General features: G+C 32.3%; 2 protein-coding genes across 2 annotated transcripts; both read left to right on the top strand.

The window, feature by feature from the left end:
* The first annotated feature begins 414 nt into the window (after positions 1 to 414).
* Positions 415 to 5,181, top strand: LOC149492044 (uncharacterized). The gene is made up of 7 exons (XM_089716907.1): positions 415 to 615; positions 697 to 730; positions 1,524 to 1,636; positions 1,976 to 2,209; positions 2,850 to 2,952; positions 4,059 to 4,287; positions 4,964 to 5,181. Exons 1-7 carry the CDS (start codon positions 452 to 454, stop codon positions 5,179 to 5,181), a joined length of 1,095 nt encoding a protein of 364 aa, XP_089573033.1. The 5' UTR covers positions 415 to 451.
* A 14,023-nt stretch (positions 5,182 to 19,204) lies between these two features.
* On the top strand, positions 19,205 to 21,256 carry LOC149492045 (cytochrome P450 76A1-like). Its single transcript, XM_089716906.1, has 2 exons — positions 19,205 to 20,123; positions 20,625 to 21,256. The coding sequence occupies exons 1-2, from the start codon at positions 19,224 to 19,226 to the stop codon at positions 21,240 to 21,242; spliced, it is 1,518 nt and encodes a 505-aa protein (XP_089573032.1). The 5' UTR covers positions 19,205 to 19,223; the 3' UTR covers positions 21,243 to 21,256.
* The last annotated feature ends 634 nt before the right edge of the window (positions 21,257 to 21,890 follow it).

Below are 21,890 nucleotides of genomic sequence, written 5' to 3' on the forward strand. Positions count from 1 at the left end.
ATTAGATCGGAGAATTAAACGTATTTGGCGCAAATGATTCGTAGCCTAACGGCAAGAGTGATGCTTTCGACCTTTCTAGATCCCTGTCCAATCCCTGACAATGTAAATGTCTTCGATTGGTATCTTCCCCTTATTGGGTTGTACTGTACAGGTGGTGGACTTCATTTTTTTTTGTTTGAAAGATCAAGTTCGGTTCGGGTCTCTGAGCCGGGTCCTGCCGGGTATTTGATAACACTCTTCCCTGGCTATCAAATCTGCCCTCTTCTCTATCTGCTTCTCCCTGCCTCTCTCTCACTCCCTCCCCCATGGCAACAATAAACAAACAACTAAAACTCAAGCCTAAACAAACCGTCTCCAATCCAAAACTTTCTGATCTGTATAGCTTTAATTGCATTTTTATTCCTTTTTCTTCTCTAATTTTAACAATGGTCCTTCTAAAATCCGAAACTCGATGAGATCCATGAAACCCAAGAGGCTACATTCTCTCCATGACAAGTACTTGTATTGGGGAAACAGAATTGACTGCCCTGGTAAGCATTGCGAGTCTTGCGAGGGTCTGGGCCACCAGGAGTCTAGCCTAAGGTGTGCCCTTGAAGAGGCTATGTTTTTAAACAGGTACCTACCTTTATATGCATTACTTCAGTTTGTCTTTGTTTTACGTTGTTTGGTGAATTTTTGTGTTGTTGTTTATTTTAGTTACATGTTCTGCTTGGATTCTAGGAAAATTGTGGTAAGTGGATTTGGATTTTTAGTTATTTTTTCTTTCCAGATTTGAACCCGTTTTTGTACTATTACTAGTTGCTTAGTTGGGTTGATTCTTTTTTTTTTTTTTTTTTTTTTTTTTTTAAATTCACTGCAATATGTAATTTCCGATTAATTTTCGCTGCAATATGGAAATTCTGTATTTATTCAAAATATTTACTTTTGGAATAAGGAGATCCCGATTTTGGAATGTGACCTCTTTTTCAGTTTTTTTTGGAGATTAAATTGGTTATGTATCTGTATGTATATTCGAATTTTTTGTTTTTTAAAATCATATCTGTATTGAGAGCAGAAAATAAAATTAATATGAATGTTTCTAGTTAATTGGAGAAGCACCTATTTAGGACTTAATTTTGACAGTCTATAAGATGAATTTATGTATTCCATTCAGTTAAAAAATGTTTCATTCTTGCTTTCAGCTCTTTGCTTCTTGATTTTTATCATGGGATTTCCTTTGTTTAGATATGCTATAGATGTATCAAATTTATGATGATACACTGGTAAGTAGTACATTCTAATTGAGTGTATTAGCATATTCCATCTCCACATGATTGAATGCAAATTCAACACCCTAATATATCACTATGTGTTCTTACATTTTCTTTGTCAATAAGCTTATCTCAATTTAATCAACTAATCCTTGATCCCAATCCAGGTGGTGTCTGATAAATGGATCTTTTCCTCTATTCTACATGGTTTAGCATCACCCTACGAAAAAACAGTCGGGTCCCTTTATACCTTATTTGATGTTTCTCTTTCAGTTTTTGTTATCTTCTTGCAGGACTTTTGTGATGCCTTCCTCAATGTGTATCAGTCCACTACACAATAAGAAGGGGATCCTATATCATTCTAATATGGCAAGTTCAGAGGAAAGGTATGCTTATTTAAGATCTCTCTTGAACATTATCTACTAGAAAATGAAAGTGTTATTCCAAAAACTACAAAGTACAGCATATAGAGCATTAACTCCAACATTGTATTCGTTCCAATACATGTTTGTATTATTCTTCACTTGCAACAATTTACTCTTTAGCTATAAGATTACCGTTTCTAATGACTTCTTGTTTTCGATAGCAGCTGTTCCATTGTTTATATTTGCATCTGTATAGATAAGAAACACAAGTGTTTTAACTATATTATTACATTCATCTTTAATTGATAGTCAAATAGAAATGTCAACTGTATAATCAAACTTATGCATTTTATTTGGTAGGTGGGCTGCAAATTCTTGTTCCATGGACTCTTTGTATGATCTCGATCTCATATCTGAAACTGTACCTGTAATTTTAGACAATTCAAAAGTCTGGCATCATGTATTATCAACAAGTATGAAGTTGGGAGCTAGAGGAGTTGCCCATGTTGAAGGAGTTAGTCGGGTTGATCTCAAAGAGGACAATCGCTACTCAAATCTCTTGCTCATAAATCGAACAGCAAGCCCTCTTTCATGGTATCTTAGTTTAATTATCATGTTGATTTCTTCTTGCTTTTTCATGTTGAAGTTGAGAAGAAAAAGTAGTAACTGCGTGATTAAGAATCATTTAAAGTTGGGAGCAATCTTGGTGAAAATGGTCGACATTATTAATTTTGATTAGAATTTGAAGAAACATCGTTTGGTTATAAATAATCAAAACGTTGCTAGTATAATTCCTGAAGTGGGCAGATAATTGTTACTTTTTTCTTGTTGTCTGTTTTATATAAATATTTCATGAAGTTTTGAATGGCACGGTCTTAATGAGAAGATTGGGTATAATTGTTTTTTCCAAGTGGTTTATAGGAAGTTTCATATTTCTAGTTGTTTTATTCATTGTTTTAAAATACATTTGATTCTATGTTTTATATGTTTAAATGAAGCATTCTAATATGATGTTGAATATAATGAGTCAAAATTGCAGTTGACAGTTTCATTCAGAAGGGGGAAGGAACTTTTTTTTTTTAAAAAAAAACTTCAGGTGGGGGGAGAAAAATATTATGGGAGATTGGTTATTATTTATGCAGCTATTGTCACAAAGTACTTTTCCTTACATTTCAGATTAAGATTATCCTATCTTGCAAGTTTCTGTAAGGTACTAATCATGGTGGTCATTCAGGTTCATGGAATGCAAGGACCGAAACAACCGTAGTGCTATATTGTTGTCATATTCATTTCTTCCTTCAATGGCAGCAGAGAAATTAAGAGATGCAGCAGAGGAGGTCTGTGACATTTTAAATTTTGACCTTTTAAATCACCATATAAAAAAGTGTCTGGCCGTGCGACATTTAATGTGTAAGGAGTTATTTAGCCATGCAGATGCCTTTTTTTTCCCCAAAATTTACTGCTGAAATATAGTTCTCAAGACGAAATTATAAGAATTTTATCTAATAATATGATTTTAACTGGAGATGAACTGGGGACGTTACACGTCTCTGCTTCCAAAACATGGCATTCGGGAAATGAAGTCAAAAGGAGGGGGGGGAATAATTTTTCATTGGTCCAAATTATTATAATGACCTTCACACCAATTTGGGGTGATATGTTGAGGTGGGCCCAGAGACTACAATCCTCCCAAAATTTTCTCCGCCTCATTTTCACTAGTTTCACAAATAAGTGAAGTGAGAATATTCCATTATTTTCTCCTACCCTTCTTTACCCCCATTCACTTTCCCCCTTCCTGGACAGTGTAAATGAAAAGTATTTGATACTAACCTGTAAAATAGTTAATAAGTAACTTATGAATTGTTTGTTGAAGTGGCTTGAGGGCAAGGCTGGAGCCATTACAGTTAATAGTTGGAAGCATATTCCACTATGCATCATTGACTGCTTGTATGTGGGAGCCCCATACTGATAACACCATCCTTTGATGTACCATGGTGTTCAGTGGAAATGGAATCAGATTTGTCAAGCCAACTTCAAGTAGTTGGCAAAGCAACATTTAATTTTTTTGAACCATTCTAAAGTATGTTCAAGGTATATAAAGTTTGCCAAACAATTACATTTCTCAAAATTCACTGGTTCACAGGTCACTACACAGTACAGGTGTAATAAACAACTAATATTTGTGAGTAGTGTTAATATGCAAAGTGTAATTTAGATTTTTCTGTACTTGATTTTGTTGGTTCTCTTACCTTCTCCACATGCAGTAAAGTTCATGATGGAATCTAGTTTCACAAGACAATCTGCTGTTTTTCAACTTCCTGCTAATTGATCACTTCCCTTTTGCTTTGCGTTATTCCAGTTGCTGCAAAGATTTTTGTTGAAAATCTTCTCATGCTAAACTTTCATTAATCTTACAATCTATTGTAACTATTTTCATCTACAGATTAAGGCACTTCTTGGCGATTATGATGCCATCCATGTTCGCCGTGGTGATAAAATAAAGACTAGAAAGGACAGGTTTGGTGTTGAACGGACCTTGCATCCTCATCTGGACCGAGATACACGCCCAGAGTTTATTCTCCACAGGATTGAAAAGTGGGTCCACCTGGAAGAACTCTTTTTATTGCTTCAAATGAGAAGACACCGGGGTTTTTTCACCTCTCTCTTCCAGGGTAAACCTTCTCAAGCATGTATAAGATCCGCATGAATTAGCACTCTAGATTTTATTCATTGCATGACCCTAATCATTTGTTACTTTTCCGGATATGGAAATAGGATGAGTGTAGGATACAATACGTACACAATTCTTAAATTTTAATAACATGTGTATAAGCAATAATACACCAACAAATAAATGCATATTTAAATTCTCAATTTAACTTTTTGTTATTTACACACTCCACTTTCTTACTTTTCATTTGTTAAAAGTGGCAACCATTTTTGGGTTATCTATTGTTATCACCTTTGGGCTCGGGGGATTTTAATTTCTTGATTTGTTGTTGATTCACGTCAGCTTAACAATGCTTTACAAATATGAGGGGCTAATAGGAAAAAACTAGTTCGGTGGTAGCAAATCTTCTGATTCTCTTTAAATTACAGAAATATATTTTAGTAAAATTTTCCTTTATTTGAAATTTCAAATAAAATTTGCATTGGTTCTTAATTTTTTTTTTTTGCTTTATTGGTGTGTATTGTGTGTTTCCACTTTGTTTAGTGAAGTTCTGATGCTGCTGTGCATTGTCACTTTGGGCCATTTGGAACACTTTTTCCGTTTCTAAGGACTTAAAATGTTAGGTAGCGTTTCACTGTAATTTTTTTTATGTTAAATTTTGGTACTTGAATTTGCAGATATAAGTTGGCATATTCATCTAATTATAGTCACAATCTTGGATCCCTTGATTAAGAATAATTACCAACTATTCATGATTGAGAGGCTTATAATGATGGGTGCCAAAACATTCATTAAATCATTCAAGGAAGATGACAAGGATCTGAGCCTTACTGATGATCCAAAGAAGAACACGAAGATGTGGCAAATACCTGTTTATACAATGGACGAAGAGTGAAGTTGATGGCAATGTAGCTAATTACTCCTCTTTTTGGGGTATGTTTGTTCATCTATTTATTCTACCATGCGACAGTACCAGTCACCAGTATGGAACATTGAATATTGGAATCTTGTAGCTTCAGCAGAGAATTGGTTCATCAGGTAGAATGAGAGGCTTACTAATTTCACCAATGTTTATGGGGATGAAGGTGAAATACAGGTTTTATCCGCTTTTTTTTCAAATATATCGATTACTGCACTTGAAAAAAAAAAAAAAAAAGGAAAGAAAACTTGATGGTATTGGTGAATGGACATTGACAAAAACTATTATTTTGTAGATAAATTATCAGTTAATTGTAATGACATTTGCAAATTTTTTTAATTAATGCGAGTCTGTTAAATTCCACTTATTGCCTATTGCCTAGGGTAACTATCTTTGCTTAATTTCTGTATTTTTGTCCAATGATGGTCATTGACAAAGTAAGTTTATGTACCCTAACCCTAGCAGTAGATGCACTATTTTTTTAGAGTTTTATCGTGGAGTCGCTTAGGATTCTTTGCAGTCTGAAATTGGGTTTGGGTCTGTTCAGCTTGCGCCTATCAGCAATGCCTTCGGGATAGGTTGGATTGGAAAAAGAAAGTTGAGGGAAAGAGGAGAAAAGGGGATGAGAAATATAGTTAAATTCTTAGGGCATTCGAGTTGGTTATATTGAAGTAGTGTCAACCCTCCGTTAGTTATATTGATTTAACTATCATTTACAGCAGTGTCAACCCTCCTATTTACTGTAGGTTTTTTGGAATAATGCTCAATTTCCTTCTGGACTTGGGAGTAACATTCAATTTGTCCAAAAATCAACTTTTGTACAAATTTACCTCTTGAACTTGCACCAAAAGAACACAAATTGAATATTGCTCTCAAATTGAGAGGGCAAATTGAATTTTATTCCTAGTTTTTTTTAGGAGTGCATTGGAAGAAAAGTCAATATTCTAAAATGCATATATTCCTATTCTAGTTATACAATTTGCACGGTTTCTGCAGTATTTACACATAAAAGCTTTTAGGCCCAAGTAGGTTATTTTAAGCAAAATATACACTAATTCCTTCTTGGGCTAATATATATTTTTCTTAAATTGGCCCGCATAAACAATGCCCTCTACGCATAGGATGCTTTGGTTGACTCTTGCTAAAATGACCATGTGCACTCAAGAGCCGACCCCGTTTGCAAGCCACACGTGGTCTATATGAAAGGTCGATCCGTTCTTTTTGCTATATGTTTTGATAATCGAAGAGCCACCTCATTGTCTGCCTCGACCACGTGTCCTTGCAATTAATATAGCGCATCCCTTCGTTTCCTGACCTCTCATTTCCTTGGGCCATGAACGGGGGTTATTTGTACTTTACCAACATAGTTTCTCTCATTCTCCTCTTCCATGCCTTGTCTTCACCCAATGGCTCATTCTTAGTCAGTTGATGATGGCCTATAAATAATTTTGCTTTAGCTCCCAAGAATCTCCCACTCGGCTCTGTTTGAAACCTTCCGATAGAATACATATATTTAGTATGTACTTAGTGATAATTATATGCAAATCTCCAATAATTATAGGGAGCAATATGAATATTTAACATAGAATCCTAATTAGAAACATATATGTTTTCCTAATTAAATATTAACTAGGGGTTCAAGAAAAAACTCTATATATACAACATTATTTCTCAAAAAAGGAGATGGATCTCAAAGCAATAAAACTTTAAATACTATTAATCTTTCTCTAAAAATAGTCTATAATATCTTTGAAGCTATCAATTGGTGTAGTGAGCGTGAAACACACCTTCCATGAATAAAAGATAAGTCTACTGAACTTACTTTACACATCAAATTTTACATTAAACACTCTCGTATTATCTCTCTATTCTCTATTTTCTCTTTATTTCTCTCCATATTTTTCTATTATTTTATAACACGTCATCAGCACGATTTGTTGTACCTTCGATTTCGTTTTACTGCTTTAATTTTATTCTCTATATTGCTTATAAGTTATAAACTAGGTTTTTCTGTTTTTTGGCCAAAACGATGGCCAGATATTATTTTTCTTTTTATTTGATTATAACATAATTAGTAACACACTTTTATTAATGATTAGCATATTTATTGTTCTTTTAATCATATCTCAATTTATAATTATTTAATAGTTTTATATTCTTACAGTATTGATGCTATTATTTTACCATAATTGTTGCTATTTATCGATATATATAAATTTTCAAATATAATTTGAGCCTTTTCAGTTTTTATAGTATTTTCAGCTAATCTGTGATGTTTGGTGTTCTGCTAAAGTAATTATACTATCATAATTTTATTTTCTATATTTATAATAGATAAGTTTTGTTTATTATTTAATTTTATCAGTGACTTCTCAAATATAGTTACGTGTTACAAATATTATTCGCTAAATTATTGGACCTTGTTAGTATTATTTAACTTTTTAGTTACGTAACTAAATTCTTTATTATGATCTTATTATCCAATAAAATTGTTCTCATGGCTTTTAATATTACAGGTTTTTTTTCTTCCTTTCTATGAAAAACACAGTTTCACTTAACCCTCCTTTGGTTAAGTGAACTCAAAAATAGTCTGTGGGTCCCACATATATTAGTATTATATTGCCTAATTTTGACCAAAATCAAATTAGGGCTCAATTTTGACAAAAAATTGAAAATAGGGTGCTTGAGGGGTTAAGTTGATTTTAGGGTGAAATTGTGACAAGACGCAAAATTGAGGGTATAAATGATGATTTACCCATTTTTTGCCACCAATACTCGTGCTTTATCATGAGTCCTATTATGTTTTCCCAAACTAATGCCCCCAATAGCTCCTCTATATATTTTCGCCATTAGTACCATGGCTTCCTTAGGGTCGATACACAGCAGTAATTTGTTGTTAAAGTTCCTTTTGTAGAGTTGTCCATCTTGTTGCCAATAATAGTAGGTAGATCTTCTAACCTTGTCATCCACATTGGTAAGAGGAGTGAGATAGTCCATGATGTGAAGTCTCCAGTCTTGAGAGAAGTCAATGGCGAAGCACTGATCCATCTAGACTTGATTCTTTAGATCCAGGTTCCCTTGAGTCGGGGTTGAAATACTATGGAGGTTACATAAAATTCTGTTAGATATCCAGAGACATGTCGGACTAGTTGTTTCATATAAAAAAATGCTAACTGCGACCGATTTTTCGATCATGAAATATATATAATGGGTCGCTAAAATAAAATTAGTGTTTGAATAGTGACCGAAGAGAGTAGTTTCAATTTATCTTGTCACTGAGAAATTGACGGCCGAATACAACTTTGGTCGCTAATTAGCGACCAACAGTTTTGTCGCTAATATGGAAATATCAGTTGCTAAATATAATTAGATAAATGTATAGCGTCAGTCGCTATTCTATCACTAAAATGTCTATCGGAATAAATATAATTACTATCGTTGTCATTGATTGATGATTATTCTGTCGCTATTTGTGATTAATTATAGTTAATAATCCGTACCAAAACAGTTGCTAAATATGAATTTTTAAAAAATAAAATTTAAATTATTAAAAAATGAAAAATATGTACATGTTAAAAATACACATATAAGATATATATAAATTAAGCCAATCAATCCACAATATGCTTTTCAAACAAGTGAACAAAAATCTAATAGTTATCGTTAAAGCTTGTTTAAGATATACATGTACTTCATACATTATAAACATTACAAAACTTAGAAAATGATGAAATAGTCAAGGATTTACAGAATTAGAAACATGGGATGGAGAGTTAGAATCCAATATGCCAGAGGCTGGAGGAATAGAATGAGGTGGAGGAGTCAAAGAAGCAAAAGTAGATGCTACAGTAGAAGCTAACGGAGCAGGAACTAGAGAATCAAAAGGAGCTAGCGGAGCAAAAGATCACTATCTAGCATACATCTCCTGTTGATGCAACTTAAGCTATGCAACCTGCTCCAATTGTTGCTTAGGCCGATTTCATAGATCTTGGATCTCTTCCGTAATAGCGTCTAGCTAAATTGGTGTGGGTCTACTGGCTGAGGTCCTAGGTGAGTAGCCTTAGAAAACGGATGACTGTGAACCAGCGCAATACACCTTCTTTTTCTTCTTACCTCTTGCAGCCTCGAGATAAAGCTGCAACGCATTGATGATTGGTTGTTCACCAATCTAAGCTTGAGAAGAAGTCGCATGCTCAAAACCAGCAGTGTAATTATTTTGAAAGTGAACATAAACAATGGGGACAATGCAAAATTGTCCAAAAAATTAAATACAAGTAAATAATTATGAACTTACCCTAACAAGCTCCATGCGCTTGTCCATGAATGTCACTCCATTATGTTTCTTTATGTGTATGTATATGAAGACCTCCATTGTAGGCTAACGACCTAACTCCTTTGCCTGTAGTGCAATTGAGAACACCATATTCATTTAAGAGTAAACTACAATTCTAGAAGTGTAATTAGTTCATCATTTTCTCATTAAACTCAGTTATAAATATGGAACTGTTGATGTGTCGTGACGGGTCAGCTCCCTCGCCACCCGTCTCACTGATTTTGTTACGTGACATGATCTCACATTTTTTTACATACTCAGGATCAAACCGAGCCTACTGCCATTTAGTTCAGACCTCATTTACTTATTTCCTATCCTCTCCATCTTATATAGGAAGTCAGAGTACTGATTTGCGCACTGTCTCCCAACCCTATTAAACCTAGCCTAAGTAGTATCTGGCTCCATGTAAACTCCAGTAAGAAATAGAAAACAAAATAATTTTATCAATTTTTTTCACAACCGTGCTGAAAGCTTCCAATTTTAAGTTGGAATGTTTACCAGAAACCCATCCTAATATAGCTGCTTTGCATCCGATGCTATGAAACCCAAAACCTGCCTTCTTTAGCCAAATGAAGCTTGAAGACCCTCGTAACAACTTTATATGCATCATATGATGGGTGGAAGCTGTCATATATAATAAAAAAGAAATAAACTTAACTTTAATTCGCATCACAAGTGTCTTTAAAAGTTATAGTTATAAAAATGTCCAAATGCATAAATATATCCCTGTACTTTATGGAAAAAATCTTATGGCACCAAACTTTTGAGTGGCCTATTATGCTCCTGAAGTTACGAATTTTGCTAACGTTGTATCTCTCTCTATACTAGTAATAATATTTTTTTTGGTGTTTTTGACATTTATGTGCAAGATATTCATTTAACATGTGGTTATTATAATTTTTGGAACAAAATTTTTATAATTTTCAACTATTTGATAAGTGTTTGCTTGATCTATTTCAAAATTTTAAGTATTCAATAGAATAATTTTTTACAAGTTGAATTATTTAATCGGTCACAATTTTATAAATTAAAATGTTCAACAGGTCAAAGTAAAATTAGGGTGCCACAAAGTTTTTTACATAAAGGACAAGAGTGAATTTTTGCATTGAGTTGTCTTTTTTTGTATTTATATATCGTCCATTAACTACCTTCAAGGTTGGATAATTGCTTAGCCGAACTATTAGAAAGCATCACAAAAGAAGACGTAAAAGTTAATAATATTATTTTAAGCATATTTAGCAATTTGTAACATATTTGCATAAAAGATATATGAAGCACAATATTAAACTAGATATTTATCTGGTGGAGGAGCTGGTGGAGAGGGTGCTAGAGCATATGAACTCGGAGATTGTGTAGAAGGAGGTGGAGACAAGGGGGGTCATATGGGTGTACCACTGCCTTGTTCTTTACCTCTTCCCCTTCTTCTTGTTCTTCAACTCATTTTGAAGTACCTAGGACTATGGGCTCCACTTCATCATTTTCGTCTGACATACCAATATCAATGTATGTCCCATTTTCATCATCCAATCATTCTGTTGAATTTTCAACTATTTCTACTAGTAATGCATCAATCTCATCAACTTGAATTGGTTAGATTTTGAGGTTATGATAATAACTTAAATTGAAATTCTTCTACAGTTGATCTAGCTTTGATCTTACACACTGCCATCAAATCCAATTGATCTCGCTTCTTCGATGGATATGGAAAATAGTACAACAGTGGCTTGCATTGCTAGAATGAACTATTCATACTTTGTTTATTTTCTTATGTCATTAATTTCTATAAAGTTATATTTTGGATGAACCTCTATATCAACATTGGGTGTGTGATCGAACCATTCACAGTTGAATAAAGGTCAACTTGGTTAGAAGCTGACAAAGAGCCTGAGCTTCCAGCAATCATTTACCCCACATTTCCCACATTGGGCGACAAATTTGGAGATGTTCTCTAGAGTGAAAGAGTTGTCCTTGCCCGAGAAGAGAGTGAATTTTGAGATCTTATATCCTTTAGAAAAGGATACAGTTGATCAACCCAATCCAAGTAAGGGAGTCTGTAGACTGGTCATGGCATCAGCTGAAATTCTACTCCTGATTTCGCCAAAACCTTAACCAATGCATTCGGGTTATAAACAATGGTAGCTGTCGGCTCAGGCTCTACTATTCTGAGAGGAACTATATTCCTGATTGTATCATAAGTGTAAATCCCTTCGCCCAGTTGTTGCTCTGCAATAGCTAGAGATATGGTTACCTCTAATTATTGCAAGGTGTACGGAGTGGTGTGGTTAAATCTTGAGTGGCCATTACAATAGGACTTGGGTTCCTTCTTGGAAGTGTCCTGGTCAAAATGTTAACACCTTCGTACTGTAAGTTAGGCCGAACTTGTGTTTTCATCCTAGGAGTATCCTGGTGAAACAAGTCACCTACTGCTTGTGCTCGACATCAAGTTTGACATTTTTCTGGATCGATTTGGATAGATGCTGCATGTTGCAATAGGTTTCTTGTTGAGTCTTAGCGTTGTCTACCACGATCAGCCTTAACACGATCATCATCTCTTTGGTGCACATACCGAATGTGGACTAGTTTTCCTTCAATACTTGTCGGTGGATATAGGTCAGGTCAGTCTCATGATAGCACCGTCTACATGATAGGCTGGTTCCCACGAGAGTATTCACTTGCCAAATCTTGGCCTCTAAGTTTGCCATGAACCTACCCAAGTGATTTGGTTGTTCTAGGTTGAGAGTTCTCAAGAGTTTGGCGTGGAATGCCCATTTCCAAAATGACTAAGGCTTCAGTCTGTTGTAACTTATCCTTATTCTTTGTGACCACTTTATTGCTGGTCTTAGAGACATCCTAATATATGAACAAAGCTAAATCGATTCCATCAAGCGTGCAAAAAAAGTTATTCGATCTAAAATTAGGTTCAGATCTCTTAGGCTTGTGTTTGTCAGGAATGCCTCGAGACAAGGTGGATTAGTAGGCTGATGGCTATTAGTTGAAAAAGAAGGGGATCAGAATGAGAAGACTTCAAAAGGGGAAAAAGCAAATATAAGAAAAATATTAGAGAAATGAAATAAGGGTCAATTTTGCCCCCAAAATTTATATACAAAGAGCAAACCCATATTTCATCTTTTAGGGCCAATTCCAATAGCAACTCACACAAAATGGTCCAACTTAACAATCTAGTTATAAGTGACAGTGATTTTTCGCAAGTATACGAAACCGCAACAAGTAATATAGAATGAGTAGAGTATCATTTCCATGAAGAGTGTATACCAAGTACCAAAATTTTGTTAACCTACTATTATTTAAACGACAATAAGGGGAATTATCTTAAGAAATTAACTTCAATAAATAAAAGAGAATAAAAAGAAATCAAGCAAGACAATTATTGATAAGAAGAAATCAAGGAAAAAAAACTACTAGATATTTTGACTTCACTTAATTCTATCCAATTTATTTTATTAGTTTGATAATCAATTTTTAATTGTTCAAGTAGGGGAAACAATCCTAAAATCCCTAACAAGCTCTCCCGATGTATTGTTAGTTATTTTAACCCGGACTAATTACCTATCTTCCAATAGCGTAATTAAACATGAATTAAATCATTAAGTTTTATAGTTTGTTTATGAATTTATAACCTAAGTTTGTTAACTTATGAAAACCCCGCATGAGTCAAACCATATAGTTTCGACATCAAATTATATTCTCATGCAAGTTATTACCTTTCTCATATCAAAAACTCTTCTCCTAATAGTAATTAATGAAATAAATCAATCCAGGGGAGAAACTCTACCTGGAAGCATTAAGTTCAATAATAAATTATAGTTTGAACAAAGAAAAGCAAATCTAATATTATAAATTGGAAAAGAAATTAAGCTACATCAATCCCTAGATGAGAGTTTAGTTTGACATAGTAATTAAATAAAACTCAATTAAACTTGAAAATAATTCCATAATCACTGTGAATAATGAAAAGTAAAAACAAGATTAAGAGTTTATAGATAAAAACTAGTCAATAAATAATTTTGGACGGCTTCCTTGAATCTTTACACAAATCTTAATCATTTGAAGTCTTAGGAGAGAGAGAAAACAATAGAACAACATATGGTAGAACCAGAGATCCTGAAATAATGAATGGCTTTTCTCTTTATATAGACTTCCAGGGGAAAACTCCGACTTCGTTTAGGAAATATAGTCTTTATTGAGTAGGAATCTCTGATTGGAGACTGTTAGGCTTTTAATTTCTTCTCAATTAGGAATCTCTCATGCATCTAAATAGGATTTAAACTTGATTAGCATGTTAGGAAAGTATCTCATGTGGCCCATGCAAGTGGTAGGGACTGTGCTGACGTTTTCGACCCAAAATAGAACTTGATTTTCAGCACGGGCGTGCCATTAGGCACGGGCTGGGCGTGCTGGAGCCTGAGTTCTAAGGTGATCGCAGCACGGACCATGCTTAGGTGAGCATGCTCTAAGATAAATCCATGGCACGGGCGTACTGGTCCGCACGGCTAGGGCGTGCTAGGCTCTGAGTTACCAGGATGGATGCAGCACGGGCTGTGCTTAGGTGAGCACACCTTTGAATCGATATCAGTCTGTGGCACCGGCGTGCTAGGCTCTGAGTCTCTAAGCTGATTTTTTCCTTGAATCCTACACGGGCGTGTTGGGTTGTACGACCAGGGCGTGCCAGCTTCTGAGAGTTTTGCTTACTTTGCTCTTTTCTATATCAAAATCCTACAAATTTCTTCAAGATCAAGTGAATTATTTCAAGGAAACTTTGAACAAAAACATACTAAAGCTGAATAAAAACTAACTAAAGTGATTAAGACTACTAAAAATCCTAATAAAAACTATATTAAAAATATTATAAAAATAACACCTATCAATAAGTCCAAGCATGTATCAAGCCAAACAATAAAGCGATTGAACTGTAGTGAAATACCGACTCTCCTTTTTAAAAACACCAAAACTCACAACTATCTATCTCTGCAACGTGAAGAAGAAATGAAACTCTTCCCTAATTTCTTCCTCTTTTTGTTTCAAAATGTTACCTGTATCATTCTATTTTCTCGATTTAGATTTTTTTCTCCCATTGCCATTGTTAGTCGATATCAGGAAAAAAATCTATGCTTAAATGATATTGTTATTAATCTTCTTGTTTTACAGATGTGCAGTTATTTATGCCGAATCCATCTAGTAACCATCATCAAGACACTAATTATGCATCTTCTTCTTTTAATTGAAAAAATGCAAGTAATGGTTATCGAAATTCTATATTAGAGAGATATAGTAAATTTTGAAACATAACCGTAGAAGAGCAAGCGATACTAGAAGATGGTTAATCAAAGTGATTTCCTTTCGTTTTTTTTTTTCTTTTAATTTATTTGAAGTTGTTTTTTTTCTTTGATTCCATAATTGTAATTTTTGGGGTTTTCTTTTGGGTCATTAATTAGACATTTTTATTACTTTTATTGGATAGAGTCTTCTACGAGAAATATATTCAAAATTTTGTTAGAAATCTTAGGGTTTACCGAATAATTCTTTGTATTTTATGAATTTCAATTTATAGATGAGTAGAGAACTTGAAATATTGAGATATATATATATATATATTAATTGCAAGACTTTCACATGTAGCCAAAATGGATTAAATTGAATTATTTGTGTGAATTGAAAAGTTGAAATTGGCTGAAAAGTTGAATATAAGCTTTTTGCCCTTCGTATACAAGTTTAGAGCATAAATTGGCCTTTTATTCCGAAGAGAAATATAAGAAATTAGAAGATTGGAAAACCAAGAGATTAAATATGTCTTGAACACATTAGAAAATTCAATTTGTTTGGATAGATTCACATGTTAATTATTATGAAGTCATTCCGTATTTACAGGAATTATATGAGTACACGCTAAGAAAGAAATATTTTAAAACATATAATATTTTTAGCCTATACGAAGTCTAAAATACCTTATATTTGTAGGATATTTATAAAATTGAACTCTAGATCCAAGGGATCCCCTAAGACATGTCTTCTTTTCTATATTCTTTAGGCTTTTATAGTTTAGAGCTACTTATTTGGACCTTGATAATAGACCCGCCTCAACAAATAAATAAAATAATATATTTAATTTTCAGTGAAAAATATCTATTAAATGAATTTCATTATAAAAAACTTTATTAATTAGAACATTTAATCTATTTAATTATAAATTCTTTACTGTTTAATTACCAAAAAAAAAAAATTAAAAATTGACGCACCTAGCTAATTTACAGCCGACCTGATTGACTGTTGACTATTGAGTATTGACACTTGAATATGGAGGGCCGGCAGAATTTAAATATGATTTTCTCTCACAGCCAATTTTTGGAATCATTCATTCCCCCGACCCACTACTCCTATTAGCTAAAAAACAAAATGCCTAAGTCTAAAAACAGTGAAAATTGCATTCATCAACGGTGTAAGATTATATTAAAAATTATAAATTCAATATCAACACTCAATAATGTTAATATCGGCCTATTGAGATATTATTCAAATCAAATCCGCTTTACAGATTTTAAATTGGTTTTTTTTTGGGTCAAACCTTTTAGACAATATTTATAATAATATATATAAATTTCCCATTTAAAATTTGAATTCAAAACTTTTGAAATTTATAAATCGGATATTAAAAGAAAAAAAAAAAACGGAAGAAAGGATAGATGGTGCACATAATTCAGTCTCCAAGCTTATAGTATTCATCCTAAGATAGAAATGTTAGGATTTAAACTTTAGCACACGCATTATATTAATTTTAATATAATTTAGTTTCGATTAGAGTGTAGCAATTTAATAAAATTTTAAGTGTGATTTAATCAAATGTGATGTATTTTAGTTTTAATTTTAATTTAATTTAGTATGTGTACTTTCATATATATATATATATATATATATATATTAATATTATTTAATTTCAATTAGGGTGTTGTAATTTATAAAACTTCAAGTGTGATTTAGTGAAATTTGATTTAATTTAATTTAATTTCAATTATGATATCTCAATTGAATAAAATTGCAAATGTAATTTAATCAAGTTTAATTTCAAGTGTAACTTAATCAATTATTACTTAATTTAATTTTAATTCAGGTATTAATTTAATTGAATTTCAAATGTGACCAAACGTGACTTAATCAAGATGATTTATTATTTAAATAGAATTTGAAATCAAGCGTGACTTAATCAATTGTTATTTAATTTAATTCATAATGTGATTTAATCAAGGATGAATTTAAGTCAATTAGAATATCTTGGATTTAATTGCAGTGTTCCGATTGATCTAGAATCGGACTGTGGCCGGGCACCTTCACCTGAAGGGACTCGATGAGTTGTTCGGCCTGATGCCGGCGGTGAGACTTACCGTCCACCCTTTTAATTTTTCTCTTCATATTCGCCTGAACGAGGCAAGGAGCAGTTTAGTGTCATTGAAAACGTACCTGCTCTGCTAAAAACCAGTGATAATGGCGTGAATATCAAGGCCATCCCATCTCTCTAGAAGATGAGTGCAATTGGATATTTTCATTGTTTGGTTCCTCTTTTTTTTTAGTTTTTATATTTATTTTTAATGAAAAAAAATGGAGACTTTAATGAAAAAGAGAAATTTATTTAAAGATATTGAATCCTTGTTTTTCGTATAAATAATAATTACTTTGTGCTATGAAGTATTTAAACAATGAAAGATATCTTAGGGGTATAATAAACCGCAGTTGTTTATGTTTTATTTTATATTTTTCAAATAAATTACAATTTTATTTTATTATTAATTAGTTAAAATTTTGTTTAGAAATTGAACTTTATATTATATATGTTGACTTTATATAAGTTGAAGGATATTATGTATAATTTTTATCCTTTTTTGTAAAAATTATTTCATATTTACAAATCTTATATTTTAATTGTATTGAAAAAATATATTTTAAAAATATTAAAATAAAATTCGGTTGAACCGTATTGAATCCGGTCGAACCTTCTAGTTAATAAACCACTGCCTTCACCAGTTGAATGATTGGTCCGGTTCTCAGAACATTACTTGAAACTAAGTATAGCTTAATCAATTATTACTAGTTAATTCTACTTTAGGTATCTTAACTAATTTCATTCCAAATATAAGTTAAATGGATCTAATCAAAGTTGACTTAATTAAATTTAAGTTTGAAGTGTTTTAATTTGATTCAATCTCAAGTTTGAATAGGTATAATTTATTTTAATGACACTTAGTGTGTCACAATTTATTAAAATTTCAAGTGTAACTTAATTCAGTTCCAATTACAATGTTTTAATTTCAATTATGATATCTCAATTGAATAAAATTTTAAGTATAATTTATCAAATGCAATTTAATTAGATCATTTTAGTTTATTTAATTTAATTTCAAATGTGACCAAGTGTGATTTGAACACGCTACAACCACAATCATAATACCTTAATTTAATTTTAAATGTGCCTAACTCTAAGTTAATCGAGTAAAATTTAACTTAATTTTAATTAAGGCATTTTAATTTAAATCAATTTTTATTTCAAATATCATCGAATGTGATTTAATGTTTAATATTTACTATTCTAAATCCTCCATGTAAACATGAAGAGAATACATTTTTATTTTGCAGCTCACATCATTCTTCCCACCTTAGCATAAAATTACCAATAGACTATTTTTTATTCTTTCAGGGGACTATATTTTTAATCGTTCCCTGGACTATATAGTTCAAGTATATATAGAATGAAAATGATTTTCAAAGAGAATTAATGATAATATTTGCATGTTTGACATTTTTCCTATTGTATTTAATATAATCTAAACCTATACATTTTACAGTGACATTTTAATTGGAATTCTCCAAACTATATGAGTAAATATACATATTTTAAACTTAATTTTCAATTTTCAACACATAATATTTGACAAAAATAATATTAATATAGAAATTCTAAAATCACTAATGATTCGAATCAAAATCATCTATAATATGATTCATTATGAATTAAAAATCTTTTCCGTCACATATATGCCTCCACGCTCTACGAGTGTTCCAAGAGTGGCCGCTCTTTTTTACCGGTAGATAAAGTTTGTATGGAGGATTTTCACTTTGGTCGGTCGATTGGTTATAAATAATTGTCTATTTGTACTCGTTGAATGGGTGATTTCTAGGAACCTTGTTCTGTACAAACTACAAAGTAAACAAATTATGAATATTGATTCCTCACCTAAAAGTTCGGAGTCGTGTCTATCTTTGACTTGGTCCATTTGTGCTTGCTGGCACATGAAGATGCTCGTCACGCTTACTTGAATATTTCCTAATTAATTACTGTATTGTCTAAAAAATATAGTTTATTTTCATATATATTAAAAAATATGATTAAAATAATTTTATTTATATAATTTTTTATTATGTCGTCTTAAATAATATATGAGTTGAAATGATAATTAATAATTAATGGAGATAACTGAAAATAATATAATTTAATAAAAATATAATAGATAATTTAAGAATTAAGTACAATAAAAAAAAGTGCAGCATTATATTTTATGACAAAAAAAAAAAAAAAAGATGACATTTTTTTGGACAGAGGTAGTTTAATGTTATTTCTGTCTATATGTGGATTCTAAACAAACAAATTAAGAACATAGAAAGTCAGAAGACCCGATTAGCAATGGAGTCTCTCTTTCCAACTCTTCTTGTTTCCTTAATCATTCTTTCGTTATCAACCCTTTTCTTCCTTTTCGGCAGCCGTAAAAACCACCGGTTTCCTCCAGGACCTCCAGGATGGCCAATTCTTGGCAACCTCTTAGATCTTGGTACTATGCCACACCGTACTTTAACCAAGTTAAGAGAAAAATACGGGGGCGTCATTGGTTTAAGGCTAGGCAGCGTGAACACTATGGTTATCCTCTCGGCCAAGCCAGCTTCCGAGTTATTCAAATACCATGATCTTTCATTCGCAGAACGCAACATAACCGAAACCATGCGTTCTCATGGCTATAATGAAGGTTCTTTAGCCATAGCCCCTTATGGTTCCTATTGGCGTGTATTGAGACGGCTAGTTACAGTAGATATGCTTGTAAACAAGCGTATCAATGAAACTGCCTCTATAAGAAGAAAATGTGTTGATGATATGTTGCGTTGGATAAAAGAGGAGACTTATGAGGCTAATGATCATGGTATTCATTTAGCACGATTTGTCTTTCTGATGACATTTAATTCATTAGGAAATCTCATGTTCTCGAAAGATTTGGTCGATCCAGAATCGAAAGAGGGCTCAGAATTTTTCACAGCAATGATGGGACTAATGGAGACTTCTGGGTATGCAAATGTTGCAGATTATTTTCCATGGCTTAGGTGGTTAGATCCTCAGGGGTTGAAGAGAAGGATGGATAAGGAGCTTGGTAAAGCTTTGGAGATTGCTTCTAAATTTGTTAAGGAAAGAATTGAAGAGAAGAAGGTTGTTGGAGATAGAAGGAAGGATTTTCTTGATGTGTTGCTTGAGTTTGAAGGAAATGGGAAAGATGAACCAGCTAAAATATCAGATCGCGATACCAATATTTTTATCCTGGTATGTGATTTCCAATTGGCTATAATTAATTCTAGCACAAAATTTATTTTTTATTTATTTTTGAATATTTGGGAAAGGAAATTCGAATTTGGACCAATTATAATATTGTATATGCACTTAACACTAGGTTATATATCTCGGTATACAACACAAAATTTATTTATTTTTCTCTAATACCAAATTAATTGTTCATTAATAAATAAAAATATTCATTTCCCGTTATTTGGTAGCACTTATTTTAAGATTAATTATTAATTTTATGTTAATAATTATTTTTAATTAAAACAAGTACGTTGACCTGTTCATTGGCTGAAAACGGATAACATATTCAAGTCGAAACAACAAGTTCGATAGATCCAATAATCAAGTTTAATAAATTTTATATTACGGACAAATTCAATTTTAGAAAAAAAAAATTGAGTATATTCTCTGTAACTATTTAATTGTATTTTCCTTTTGGACAGAGCTTCTAATATATATAATTGCAAAAATGTGGTGCAGGAAATCTTTATGGCCGGTTCAGAAACCACCAGCAGCACCATTGAATGGGCAATGACTGAGCTTCTCTGCAACCCTGAGTCAATGACAAAGGCCAAAGCTGAGCTTGCCTCAGTAATAGGACCAAACAGAAAGGTTGAAGAGACTGACATAGACAACCTTCCATTCTTACAGGCTATCGTCAAAGAAACTTTACGATTACACCCTCCTATTCCATTTCTGGTTCCGCGAAGAGCAATGCACAATACTAAATTTATGGGTTACGAAATTCCAGTAAATACACAAGTTCTTGTAAATGCTTGGGCTATAGGAAGAGACCCAAATGTGTGGGACGAGCCATTGTGTTTTAAGCCTGAAAGATTTATAGGGTCAAATGTTGATTATAAAGGTCAAAATTATGAGTTCATCCCTTTTGGAGCTGGAAGAAGAATGTGTGCAGGAGTAACTTTAGGGCACAGAGTCCTCCACCTTATCTTGGGGTCTTTGCTTCACCATTTTGATTGGGAACTTGAAGCCAATGTGAATCCTGAGAAAGTGGATATGAGAGACAGGTTGGGTATTACCATGCGCAAGTTGGAGCCACTAATAGCGGTTCCTAAAACAGTGAGATTTGAAGATTAATTAGTTGAAATGAATTTTTTATTAGCGGTTTTTAATTTATTAGCAATTAGATAATGATTTATAGGTGGTTTTAGTATAGTAAATAATTTCTTTATCACGCGCACGTTGTAGTGGATAAGTATTTATACAGTTAAATAAAAAGATTGTGCATGAATTTAGATTAAATTAATTAGCAATTATAAAGAAAAAATACAAGTAATAATAAGGCATATTGCATTAGCTAGAATAAGAAAAATTGAAGGAAATTATTATAACTTAAATTTAATGTTCAATAATAAGTTATATTAAGATATTTGTAGCTTATATTTTTCTATTTAAAAATTTGATGATCCTTGTTATGATTGTTGTGCCAACATACAAAATTTATTATTATTACTTTTATTGATATTTGAAGATGAATGATTTGAAAAATAATTCTATATTTATTACAACTAATAGTGTATTATTTATTTGGTATAATTATTTATAACTATATATTTTTATTTTTTACAAATAATTATACAAATAAAAATGATAAATTTCATAAATAAGTAAAAACTATTATTTATAATTTGATTTGAAAAAATAAATTTAACTCAAAAATCTTATTAAACCATTTTATTTTTACATTTTCGATTGTTGATTGAGTTGTAAGGTTTATCATATTCG

This window comes from Jatropha curcas, unplaced genomic scaffold (assembly GCF_041381405.1).
Source record: "Jatropha curcas cultivar XTBG-Jc1 unplaced genomic scaffold, XTBG_Jcur_1.0 HiC_scaffold_143_pilon, whole genome shotgun sequence".
NCBI classification, from domain to species: domain Eukaryota; kingdom Viridiplantae; phylum Streptophyta; class Magnoliopsida; order Malpighiales; family Euphorbiaceae; genus Jatropha; species Jatropha curcas.